Here is a 12,436-nt window from a genome sequence, read left to right on the forward strand (position 1 = left end):
AACCAGTTTTCCTTCAACAAAAATATTGTGTGTGAGTGTGTGTCTATGTGTGAAGAAGGGGCTACAAAGCAGCCTTGATATAGTAACCAAATCTCCCTCAAAATTTTTATAGTAAACCCAATAATTGAAATAAATTTAAATATTGTAATTATCTCTTTAAAGTTGTTACTTCTTTGATTGTCCAATAGGTAAGTGTGCTTAGAAGTAGTAACTGAACACACCAGTAGAGTTTCAGGTCTCTACCAGGAATTACATGGGGTCTCATTAAATATTTTTTTTTTTTTTGTAAAGAACAAATGACTCAAAATTCAATGAATAACCATAAAATAACAAAATACACTTTTGAGATAAAGAAATAAGAATCTTAAACACATTGAGTGAAATGCTTAAGTGGCAACATTCCAACGAGGTTAGCTTTGCCCTTCATCCTATAAAATAATTACCAATATAGCACTGGGGTTGATATAATTGAATTGACTTACCCACTCCCCCAAAATTGCTGGCCTTGTGCTGGCCATGGCTGGACAAACAACACCACTTATATGATTATTTACAGTTATCATCATGTTGTAAATGAATTGATCCCATTATTTTTTTTAAAGCCTGGTACTTATTCTGTTAGTCAATTTTGCTGAACCGCTAGGTTACAGGGGATGTAAACACAGCAACTCTGGCAAGAAGACACAACTGCATACACTCATTTGTGCATGCAAACATTTACATACACACACACACACACACACACAAATTGCTTTGATTTCAAATAGTTATCTTCAAAAGTGTCAAAAAAAACATGTTTAAGAAAAGAAATCTTCTTTAATTCGATTGTGGTTGTGTGGCTTCCTGAGTTTTTTCATTACATTGCAGATCACAGACGTCATGATTTGGTGGGTACATGTTACTCAGCAATGTTCGGTAGTTGATTTTTTCTATAACAACTTTAGACGAAGGGCTCTTCAACAGAGATGGGTCAACCAGTTGGGTAACCTGAATTGCTTGAGGCCTTTCCTGCCAGTCAATACATTTGAGAAGCTCATCATAAAATATCTTTCCATTATCATCTTTAGGGAACCTGTGAGTGACAGAAATTAGAATAGTTGAAATCATTGTCGGAAGTGCAATCATGGCAATGTGTCAAGACAGTTGCTCCTTAACCATTCAGTTTTGGGTTCAGTTCCACTGAACAGCACCCTTGACAGTTTGACCAAAGCCTTGTCAGTAAATTTGATAAACAGAAACATTCATATATGAGGGAGTGTTGAAAAGTTCCTGGCTTTAAAGGTATTGTGAAAGGCCTGGTGATTGAATGTTCGTGCCACACATTAGCTCACTCACTCCCCCAGATCGACGTTGCCTGAACAGGTGCTCAGGTGTACCACACATCAGGTGTTGAAGTGATTGCTGAACAACGTGAGATGAAGTGTTTTGCTCAAGAACACAACGCACCAGCAGGTCTAGGAATTGAAATTACGATCACTAGTTCATGAGTGCAAAACACACACACATATAAGTACAATATACATATTACAAACTGTGAACAAAAAAATAATCTAACAGAATAGAAATAAGGTAACTCACTTCTCAATAAGTTCCTCCAATAAATATTTTTTCAGTGGAATATTATGAGACAACATGATACATCTTAAACTAGTAGCAGGAATTTTACCAGTTCTGTAAATAAAGATGTTTAAGATCAGCTGAAGATTTACATTTGCCAGTCTTGACTCTTGATACCAACCCTCTTGGTTCCATGATATAAAACTAACCATTTTACAGGGTTCATAATTAAAAATTTCCATTGTAATTTTATCTAAGAACCTTTTATTACCTCTACTTTAGAGACGGTGGAGGTATTGTTTTCAGTCGCATTTGTTTCTTTCTTTCTTTGCCAGAATTTATATATTAAGATAACAATTTATTTGTCTCCTTCAACTTGAATGTATTCTAATTCATTAAAATTTCTTAATTAAGTATGTTAACATCCACTTTACTGGCAGATTTTGCTAATTATATGAACATAAAACAAATTAAATAAAAAGTTTTAATTTGAAGTATAGCTGAGTGAAGTGTATTATGTCAAATATTTCAGTATACTTGACTGACAAACCACATTTCACCCATTCAAAATTCAGGATCCAGTGGTTAATGGGAGCAAAGACTGCTCCAAAGATATGCAAACAAACAAATTTTCAAAAGCCATTTCACCTACACCAGCATGAAAACAACAATAACAACAACATCGTCATCATCATTGTTTTAACGCCCACATCTTCATTCTTGCAGGGGTCGGATGGAATTGTTCGGGGTGTATTTTCTATGGCTGGATGCTCTTCCTGTCACTAACCCTTACCTGTTAACAAGCTAGGTTATATTTCCTCATGGCCAGACATGGTGTTACATTGCTGGCAGACATGTGTCTGTCTGTGTGTATGCTTTACTGTCTACTTGCTTTGATATTGTGTGACAGCTGTAAATAAGTGTCACCATCATACAAGCATCTGTCTGTCTGTCTGTTTATCTGTCTGCCTTTATCTATCAACCTATCTATTCGTCTCTCATATATACATACATACATACATACACATATATATATATATATATATATATATATATATATATATATATATATATATATATATATATATATATATATATATATATATATATACAGTAGGCTTCTACACAGTTTTCTTTTGCTAAATCCACACACGTAGTATTAGTCAGCCCAGGGCTATAGTAGAAGACACTTGCTCAAGGTGCTGTGCAGTGGGACTGAACCTGAAACCACGTGGCTGCAAAGCAAGCTTCTTAAACATGCAGTCAAGCTTGCACCTATGTCATTCTTGTGCTTTTCTCTTTTCTTTTTCTTTTACTTATTGACTTATGCAAGTATAGAAAAATAGACATTAAGATGATGATGATGATGATGACGAGTCTGGAAAAAGGGGAAGGGGGCCCGTGACCCCTTACAGAACCTTCCAAGACTGGCATCAACATTAACAGCATCAAAATCTCACTTCACATATCAGCGTCACACAATTTATCCTGCAACATTCAACGATTGTATACTCACCGGTCCCGGTCTTCATGAAGACAGCTTTTAAGCAGGTCTTTCATGTCTTCAAACCCAGCCTTTCTCAGCTGCTCTTGGGTCAACATGATGACCAACTCCGGACACTTGTCCAGCGAAGGCTCCTCGTATTTAAAGAATCGACCAATCGTGATGAGTTCGTGTTCGCTGAGGTTGCCCGGTGCACACTTACACAGGATGTCAATCATATCTTGGAACGTCACATAGTCTGAGCTCCCTGGATCTCGAAACAGGAACTGCTTTGTCAGCTGTTCCTCTCCCACCTTCACTGAGTCTTTGAGTTTCTGTACTATTTTTCTGATGTCTGCCTGTGGAAACTGGAAGAGAAAAGAAGGTGAAGAAACCACATCATTGAGCATCAATACTAATGGGAAAGCTTTGTAAAGTTACTTGCGATATATATATATATATATATATATATATATATATATATATATATATATATATATATATATATATATATATACACATTTCATATGTGTGTGTATATACATATATATATATACATATACACACATCCATGGTTCCTCCTTATGATGTCTTTAGCCATTGGATCCTATAAAGGAGTTGTTGAGGTAGCAAGCCATGAAACATGGTTGGAATTCTCTTACTGAAATTAGAGTGAGTGTAATATGCCAGTGCGTCTTTCATGCCATCAAATACTGTACATTAATATATTGAGATATAAAGGTGGTGAGCTGGCAGAATCATTAGCACACCTGACAAAATACTTCGTGCCATTTTATCTGTCTTTACGTTCTGAGTTCAGTTTCTGCTAAACTTGACTTTTGCCTTTCATCCTTTTGGGGGTCAATAAAATAAATAGCAGTCGAACACTAGGGGGTCAATGTTAACAACTTATCTCCTTCCCTCGAAATTGCTGGCCTTGAAATATATGTCACCAATTTCAAGTTAAAACATAATCTCCATTGATGATGACTTCTCACTTACATTTTTTTCTCAGCACAGAGGTATCTCTGCGTACTTGGTGTACTTGAAATTTACACTTGGAATTGATTAAAAAAAGGCCCTCTACTCCTAATGTAGAGATTCTCTCTTATATGATAATGATGATGATGATTCCAAGGACATTGATAATGATGATTGTGATGATAACAAGACAACAACGACAATTTGAAGTAAACCCTATTCAAAATCATCACACAAACCTCCTCTGGATGAGTCTCCATGTATTTGAAAGTGTTCTCATCAGCATCGATGATTCGATAGACATAATGATTCAGCTCCACGACAGCTCCGATGTTGAAGTCCTTGGCACAGTAATATTTTGTGGGTTCTATATTGAATTTTTGCTGATTAGGTAACTTGACTCGAGCTCGTCCGAGAAATATCCCAGTCTTCACACCTGCAATCAATGCAACAACAGCAAGACATTTAGCATTTGAAGCAGCCATATCCAGCCAAAATAATCTGCCTTTCTTATGTTCAAACTGGCCAGAGTCGGCCTCTCGTACCTACCCTACAATGTCCTTCTAAAAGTAAATAATCACATAATCAAAAAACTCAAAGCTATGAAATAATGCCTGGTTAATTAAAAGTCAATGTGAATAGATAAGCATTATATTTGACAGAGTAATCCAAATGCTAACAGGTAAAAGAAAGAAAACAAACAGAAAAAAAGACCATAATAAAATAAGCATGCAAAAACATTCACACACACATACATGCACATTGAAACACACATCATCATCATCATTTAACATCCATCTTCCATGTTGGCATGGGTTGGACAATTCAACAAGATCCTTTGAGATAGACGATGGCATCAAGCTCCAAAGTCTGCTTTGACAGGGTTTCTATGGTTGGATGCCATCCTAAAACCAACTATTTTTCAGAGAGTAAAAAGAAGTAAAGTAAGGTTCCTTCCCAAGTCTGTATGACTTGGGAAGGGCCGGTTTCCAAATTTCAGGGACTTCCTCAACCTATTTAAAACAGATTTAGATCTACCCCTTACTGCTAAAAGGGCATCATCCCTATATAGACCACCAGTAAGAAGGGGAAAACTGGCTTTAATTTGTGACAGGAGGTATAGTCCGACTAAGTCTGTTACCTGTGCGGAATCCGATGACCCCATAGTAATATCAAAAAAACCCGTTGAGTCCACCCTTTGCCATTCAACTTTGTTGTATGATATAAGGGTCTCCCTAGCAGCTAAGATAATGTACCAACTTATAAAATAAAATATGAAATCCCTTGACTGACCTGAATTTGTTTCACCCTTCAAAGTAATTTGAATCGTATCATCTGCCAAATAGTAATTGATGATGAAATCTTGCTCAGAAACACTGCATTCCTTTGTTAACATTTTGGCTAGGAAACACAACACACGACGGTCCAAACCATCCTTGTCATATTTCAGAAACTGCATAAAGTTTGCTGGTCTTGACTGTATGACAATCTTGTTGCAGTTTTGAAGGGTCTCCTCTTCGTTGCCAAAACCATTATATGGGGGACAAGTATACTGTATTGGCTCAATGAGAGTTTCTTTTTCTTTAATCGGAGTAAAATCAACTGGAAATAGAAGAAAAAGATATATTAAAAGAAAACGATGTTAATTGTAACCACATGGTGTTCTCTGAGAGGTAGTTAATATAAGGAGAGATAATCATTCCTGCATAATAACTCGCAGTATTAGAAGTTTGAAATTTAACAGAGGAGCAAAGACAATGCATTGAATATTTCACACACACGCACACACACACATACATACAAACATACATATATGTTCTGGGTATGACAATATATATACATAGATTTGAACTCAGGCCATAAAGGGGTGTCACTAAGTAGTGCAACACATGGTCCAACACTCTACCAATTCAGCCATTCCTATACTGAATCTATACAGCCATTTTTATTGATGCTTTGCCAGAACATCGATGATCAGTAAGTGATTAAAAAAAACCCATTACATACCAATTCCATATTTTGTTCTGTAGAAATTCTTAGTGAACTCATCACAATCACAGAGCTTAAAGGGACGCCCATAAACACTGATGATGTTTCCAAATTGCAAATCTCCAGCTCCATAGTAAGGAATTGTTACTTCCCCTGTCTTTTTCACAGAAATAGAAGAAAGCATAAAGAGACTTTATTTAAAGAAAAAATACTTTTAGTGTAATAAAATGGTTTTTAACTATTAATTGTGAGATATTAATTGTGGATATATTTTCTCAGTAAACTTCCTTGGCAGTGAACTTCCCTGGTGGTAAACTTTCTTCACAGTGAATTGATGGGGGTGAACTTTCCCTATGGTGAATTGTTGGGAGAGAAGTTACCTGTAATCCCTAGGACTGTAGTGAACTCAGTGAGAAGTTAATTTTCATGTAACATAATCTAGGGCAAATCAGCCTAGTGAACTCTTTTCCCTGCCCAAGCTATGCCACTTGGACAAATTATACTCAATACTGCAAGTTAACAAAACACTCATGGATTTTATTGTGCTTCCACTGTAGTATATATACTTACAGCTAAGAAAACCTGGGCCAATTTGTTAAGTGTTTTGGCTACAGGATTGTTTCTGTAGTGGTAGCATGCTATAAACCACTGTGTTATCAATTTAATATGAAAGGAAAGAAGAAGGTAACAAGCTGACAGGATCATTAGCATGTTAGGGAAAATGCTTAGCAGTATTTTGTCCATCTTTACATCCTGTGTTCAAATTCCACCAAGGTCAACTTTGCCTTTCATCCTGTCAGGAGTCAATGAAATAAGAACCAGTTGTGCACTGGGGTTGATGTAATCCATTCCCCAAAATTTCTGGCCTTGTGCCAAAATTTGAATTCAATATGAAAGGAAGGAAGAGCCACAGTCTCCAAACTACAAGTGGAAGTACACATGTCCAGGGTGTATGCTTCACAAAATCATACCCAGGCAAGTAAACTTGTGTGTGGTTGTGGTGGTAGTAATGGAGGGGTGAGAAGGAGGAGAACATGGCAGTGGTGGTGTTAATGTTGGTGGTGGCAGAGATGATGATGATGATGATGATGAGGGTTGTGATGAGAGGTGAGGTTGGTATTGATGACGATGATGATGATGATGATGATGATGATGACAATGACAATGAAGTTGATGAGGATGAGGGTGGTGGTAGTGAGAGTGATGTTGGTGATAACGAAGATAAATGATGACAGCTTTAACGCTAATGTCTGCAATACCAGCACAAATCTGAAGCTAAACAACACAAACCATTTAAAGAAAAATATTTGAGACATTTCATAAAGCAAGGAAGCATGTTTGAAAGCGGTGTCACCTGTAAACCATCATAAATGTATCGACCTTCTTTGTGCAGGGATCCAAAAACATTCAGTAGAGTGCGGTCACACACCTTTCCTGGAAAGTGGACATAGTTTTCTCCCTGGGAAACAACAACATTTTAAATCATTACATATGTATATATGTGTGTGTGTGTGCTGGAAAATTATGTGTGTGTGTGTGTGTGACAGAAAGAAGCTAGGGGTATGTTTGTGTAACGGTAGTAAACTTGTGAAAACATAGAGATGTGGGTTCAACTCCCATGCATATAGACAACTCTACTTTTTTTCTGTCAAGGGCTTATATGCCCCAATATTAGACTATTTACCTTAGTCAATGCACGGGGATTGCTTATAAGCTTTAATCTTATAAAATATCATTATTATTATTATTATCATTATTAATAGAATTGTAAAATTGATACCACTCACCAAAAAATTCACACACACACGTGTGTATACAATTTTGCATCTTTTCTACAATAATTTCCCACAACAATTTTACAATATTTTCTCTATGATTTCCCACAATAATTATATAGATTTTTTACTGTAGCCCTCATGAGAATTTCAGTTTTCCTATTCTAATTTCCCTAAACAATTTTACAATATTTGCATTATTATTTCCCCACAGCAATTTTATAACTTTCCACAGTAATCCCACAATCATTTTATAGTTTTCCTACAATAATTAATTTCTCAGTTATTCTACAATATTCCTATGACAATTTCCCCAACAAAAAATTTAGTTTTCTCACAACAATCCCACAATAATTATATAGATTTCTCACTCATGAGAATTTTAGCTTTCCTATTATAATTTACCTAAACAATTTTACAATATTCGCATTATTTTTCCCCAAAGAAATTTTACAATATTCCCACTGCAATTTCCCCCACAACAATCTTAAAGTTTTCCCACAATAATTTTACTATAATTTCCCACAACAATTTCACAGTCTGACTGCAGTGCTCCAGTAAAACAATAAAAGAACAAAAAACTAAAACAATGTAAGAAAACTGACCTTTGGCAGTTTGCCTCGTTTCACTAATATAGGGGACATGTCATTGCCACTGTTTGGAGAAAAGACCTCCCGGATTTCTATGGTGTCATCAGCTAAGAAATAGAACAAGGTGCAATTATGGACCACGCCGAAATCACTTGCTGTATCATCCCAGACACAAAAGAAACGAAGGACATGGGTGTCGTGTTCCAAAAACTGTTTCAGAGTGTCGATTCTCTTGTATGGACGTAATGGCAGCTGTTCCTCCTCTAACTAGAGACAAAACAACAAAAGAAAAACACATGGATAAGAATGGTGGAGATGGTGGTGGTGGTGGTGGTCGTCATCGCTAGTAATGGTGGTACTAATGGTGGTAGTGATGTGGCCATGCTGGGGCACTGTTGGGAAGGATTTTGCCAAGCAAATCAAACTCAATACTCTTTTTGTCCTTTTCAAGACCGGCACTTATTCTATTGGTCCTCTTGCTGAACCACTCAACTGCATGGATTAAACAAACCGACACTAGTTATCAAGCAGTGGTGGGGGACAAACACAAGCACAAAGGCACACCACACATACATACATACATACATACATATACAGTGGAAGACTGGGTCTAAAAATATTGGTTACCAGGAGACTAAGGGGGCCCACCCGCTACTATAAGGGGGCCCATCTGCAACTACAATGCTATCATTTAATCTTTTTCTTTTTTGTTAAAAGTATTCTTTTCAACTGTCTACTTTAAAGATTATAATTGTAATAATTAAATCATTTTAGAAAGCAGAATCTTATCAGAGGCAGATATATTGGTATATCACTTTACCTGCCTATGATAAGATTCTGCTTTATAAAATGATTTAATTATTACAATTATAATCTTTAAGACACAAATCGAAACAGCTGTAAGAGATTATGTTTATTTTTACAGTTAATAAATATACTTATTAATTGATTTATCTCCATTTTCTTATTTTTCTTGTATATATATATATATATATATATATATATATATATGGGTCAGCTAAATCTTTTAAATGCTCAGGGCTTCTATGAGTCTTGATACAGCCCTGAGTGGGGAACCAAAAGTACTGAATTCTGACTTACAGTTTTGCGAAATTTTGTGTATGGATCTTCTGGTATATGGCCTGGATTTGGGATCTTCACACCAGACTTGTACAAGAACTTATAAGTGAAGTGGTCACAGTTAACAATCTTGAAAACTTTGCCATAGAAGTTGATTTCCACTCCGATGTTCAAGTCTTCTAAAGAATAGAACTCGCTGGCGTGTGGTGATGGCTTTGGGATGCGATGTCTGCGAATAATTGTACCTGAAAGTAGAATAACAATGATAAAAATAAATAAATAAAAGAATGCAGTAATAATGTGGTTTTGAGTTCAGTTCCACCACATGGCACCTTGGGCAGGTGTCTTCTACTATAGCTCTAGACTGAGAAATGCCTTGAGTGAAAATGGTAAACAGAAACTGCGTGGAATACTGTTGTGCATATATATATATATATCTTCATAATCGTCATCAACAGGACTTATTCTTGTAGGCCTAGTACTTATTCTATCAGTCTCTTTTGCCGAACCGCTAAGTTACGGGGACGTAAACACACCACCATCGGTTGTCAAGCGATGTTGGTGGGACAAACACAGACACACAAACACGTACATATATACGATGGGCTTCTTTCAGTTTCCGTCTACCAAATCCACTCACAAGGCTTTGATCTGCCCGAGGCTATAGTAGAAGACACTTGCCCAAGGTGCCAAGCAGTGGGACTGAACCCAGAACCATGTGGTTCGTAAGCAAGCTACTTACCACACAGCCACTCCTACGCCTGTATGTATAGAAAATTTCATTAAAAAAATATCCATTTTTCTTAAAGTCATGAGAAAACAAAATCGGAGGCGGGCTTGAAAAAGACAAATTCTGTATTGTTCAATTTAAGAAACAATTTGGCAGTGACACCTACCTTGGTTGAGTCTACTGTTCTTTCTTTTAATATTGAATACTTCAATGGTATCATCTTCAAGATGGTAATAGATCATGCACTCGTGAATACGATACGTCTCTTCTTTTAGTTCCTGAACGGACTCTTGATAGTAAGCATTAAAACTGAGCACCTGTCGATCAAAAGCAACCCACGCTGGCATGTTTGATTGCTTGGCAAAACACAGTTCGGTGCGTACAGGTGGGACCTCCTGCTGTGGGTGAGGTTCGCCTCCGATGCCTGGCTTTGTGTCACCAGTGTAATAGAGCTCATTCTTAATTACTTGGAACGACTGCGGCTTGTGGAATTTGGTCTTCCCGATCTAAAAATGAATTGGATTAATTTATTTTGTCAAACAATAACTAATCCATGAATACAACAAAGACATGTGTTAACTAAATAATAAATAGAAAATATTGCTAAAGGAGAAAAAAATATATATATATAGTAAAAAGCATATTGTACTATGAAATTCTAGACATACAAAAGGATGAGATACTCATAGCTGGAACGCCTTTGGTCATAGTTAATGCTACTCATTCAGAGCTGAACTGGCTCTGAAAAACAATAAGGAAGCCTCCATGTAGTCGCTCGAAGTGCTAGAAATAGCAACTAAATCTCACTCAATCTGACCTTGCTGTATTCAAAAAGGAAAGACACATTGGATATTGTACTGACAGAGAGACGTGATGGTCATAGCTGAAATGTCTTTAAGATCTGAATATCTATTCAACCAGGGTGAACCCAAGGTTAATCAAGGGCTCAAATGATTCATTATCATTTTAAACATGATTATTTGATACGTGTTTAACTGATTTTATTGAAACCATTTCAGAATATATTGAATGATATACAAAATGTTAAAGGGAGGTAAATATACCTCTTACGCAATAACTTGATAACTAGGTTTTTAGTGGGTGGAAAGGATTCGGATCTTTTGTTCTGAGTTCAAAAACTACTGTGGTCAACTTTGCCTTTCGTTCCTCTGACATCGATGTAACGAAGTACCAGTTAAGTACTGGGTCGACATATCGATTGTTCCCTTTCCTAAAATTTCAATTCGTGTTTTGATTAAATACTATTTGAGTTGAATTCTTGGCTTAAAATATACTTTGGATGCGTGTCATTTTGTAAATTTGTGAAGGTACGAGGTGCATGGGGGTGGGGAGACGTTACACATCATGGATTCAAATTTCGTTTTTCCCATTTTGAAGTGTGTGATGCCAAAAAGAAAAAAAAATGAAAAATCCTCGTGGAAACAGAGAAAATCCAACCTATATAGGTGAGGTGGGAGCTATTCCGAACTCTGCCAATTTTACAACTTCACTTTATGATATTAAATCGAAAAAACGACAATTGAATTGACCCAGTGCAATTACTGGTATTATTTTATTGAATGATAGATAGATAGATAGATAGATAGATAGATAGATAGATCGATAGATAGATAGATAGACACATACATACATGCATACGTACATACACACATACACACATGCATACATACATACATAGGGAGATACAGATATAGTCATTTATAGAAAGTAAATATAAATTCATTTATATACAATGACAATGGAAATGATGAAGATGGTGATGATGATGATAACGACGATAATGATGATAATGATGCTTTCAAACTTTAGCGCAATGCCAGTTATTTTTAAGCTGGAAGGATTAGCATCTCCATTTTGTTTTATCGTAACTGAGACAATGTGAGGCAAGGTTGAACTCGCCGACATTGGAACCCATAACGTAAAAGCCCTCACCGAAAGAAGCAATGCATTTTGACTCCCGAAACATTGTGACACTTCATCACTGAATCAGAGTAAAAATACGTACTTGTATATGTATATGTGAGGGGGGGGATTCTACACACACACAGACCGACACACAGGCACACATACATACACACAAACACGTGTGTGTGTGTGTATGTATATATATAAACATACACATATATATATAAACACACACACGTATATATATACATACATATGTACTTATATATGCATATATATGTGTGTATATTTATACATATGTATATGTATATATATATATATATAT

The 12,436-nt window shown here is 36.2% G+C and overlaps 1 protein-coding gene across 1 annotated transcript; it reads right to left on the bottom strand.

The window, feature by feature from the left end:
• Window positions 1–796: 796 nt before the first annotated feature.
• Window positions 797–10,968, bottom strand: LOC106877011 (EF-hand domain-containing family member C2). The gene is made up of 11 exons (XM_052974855.1): window positions 10,854–10,968; window positions 10,352–10,691; window positions 9,477–9,700; window positions 8,391–8,642; window positions 7,365–7,469; window positions 6,029–6,167; window positions 5,315–5,623; window positions 4,261–4,457; window positions 3,074–3,408; window positions 1,579–1,671; window positions 797–1,072 (listed from the first exon to the last, which is right to left on the bottom strand). The coding sequence occupies exons 2-11, from the start codon at window positions 10,530–10,532 to the stop codon at window positions 817–819; spliced, it is 2,091 nt and encodes a 696-aa protein (XP_052830815.1). The 5' UTR covers window positions 10,533–10,691; window positions 10,854–10,968; the 3' UTR covers window positions 797–816.
• Window positions 10,969–12,436: the final 1,468 nt, after the last annotated feature.

This window comes from Octopus bimaculoides, chromosome 19, assembly GCF_001194135.2.
Source record: "Octopus bimaculoides isolate UCB-OBI-ISO-001 chromosome 19, ASM119413v2, whole genome shotgun sequence".
In the NCBI taxonomy this organism is placed as follows: domain Eukaryota; kingdom Metazoa; phylum Mollusca; class Cephalopoda; order Octopoda; family Octopodidae; genus Octopus; species Octopus bimaculoides.

Coding starts and splice junctions, on each gene's coding strand:
- LOC106877011 (XM_052974855.1), bottom strand. CDS start 10,532: ATGCCAGCGTGGGTTGCTTTTGATCGACAGGTGCTCAGTTTTAATGCT. Junction 7,470..8,390: donor AACGAGGCAAACTGCCAAAG/GTCAGTTTTCTT, acceptor GTTGTTTCCCAG/GGAGAAAACTATGTCCACTT. Junction 1,672..3,073: donor CTTCATGAAGACCGGGACCG/GTGAGTATACAA, acceptor CTTTATTTACAG/AACTGGTAAAATTCCTGCTA.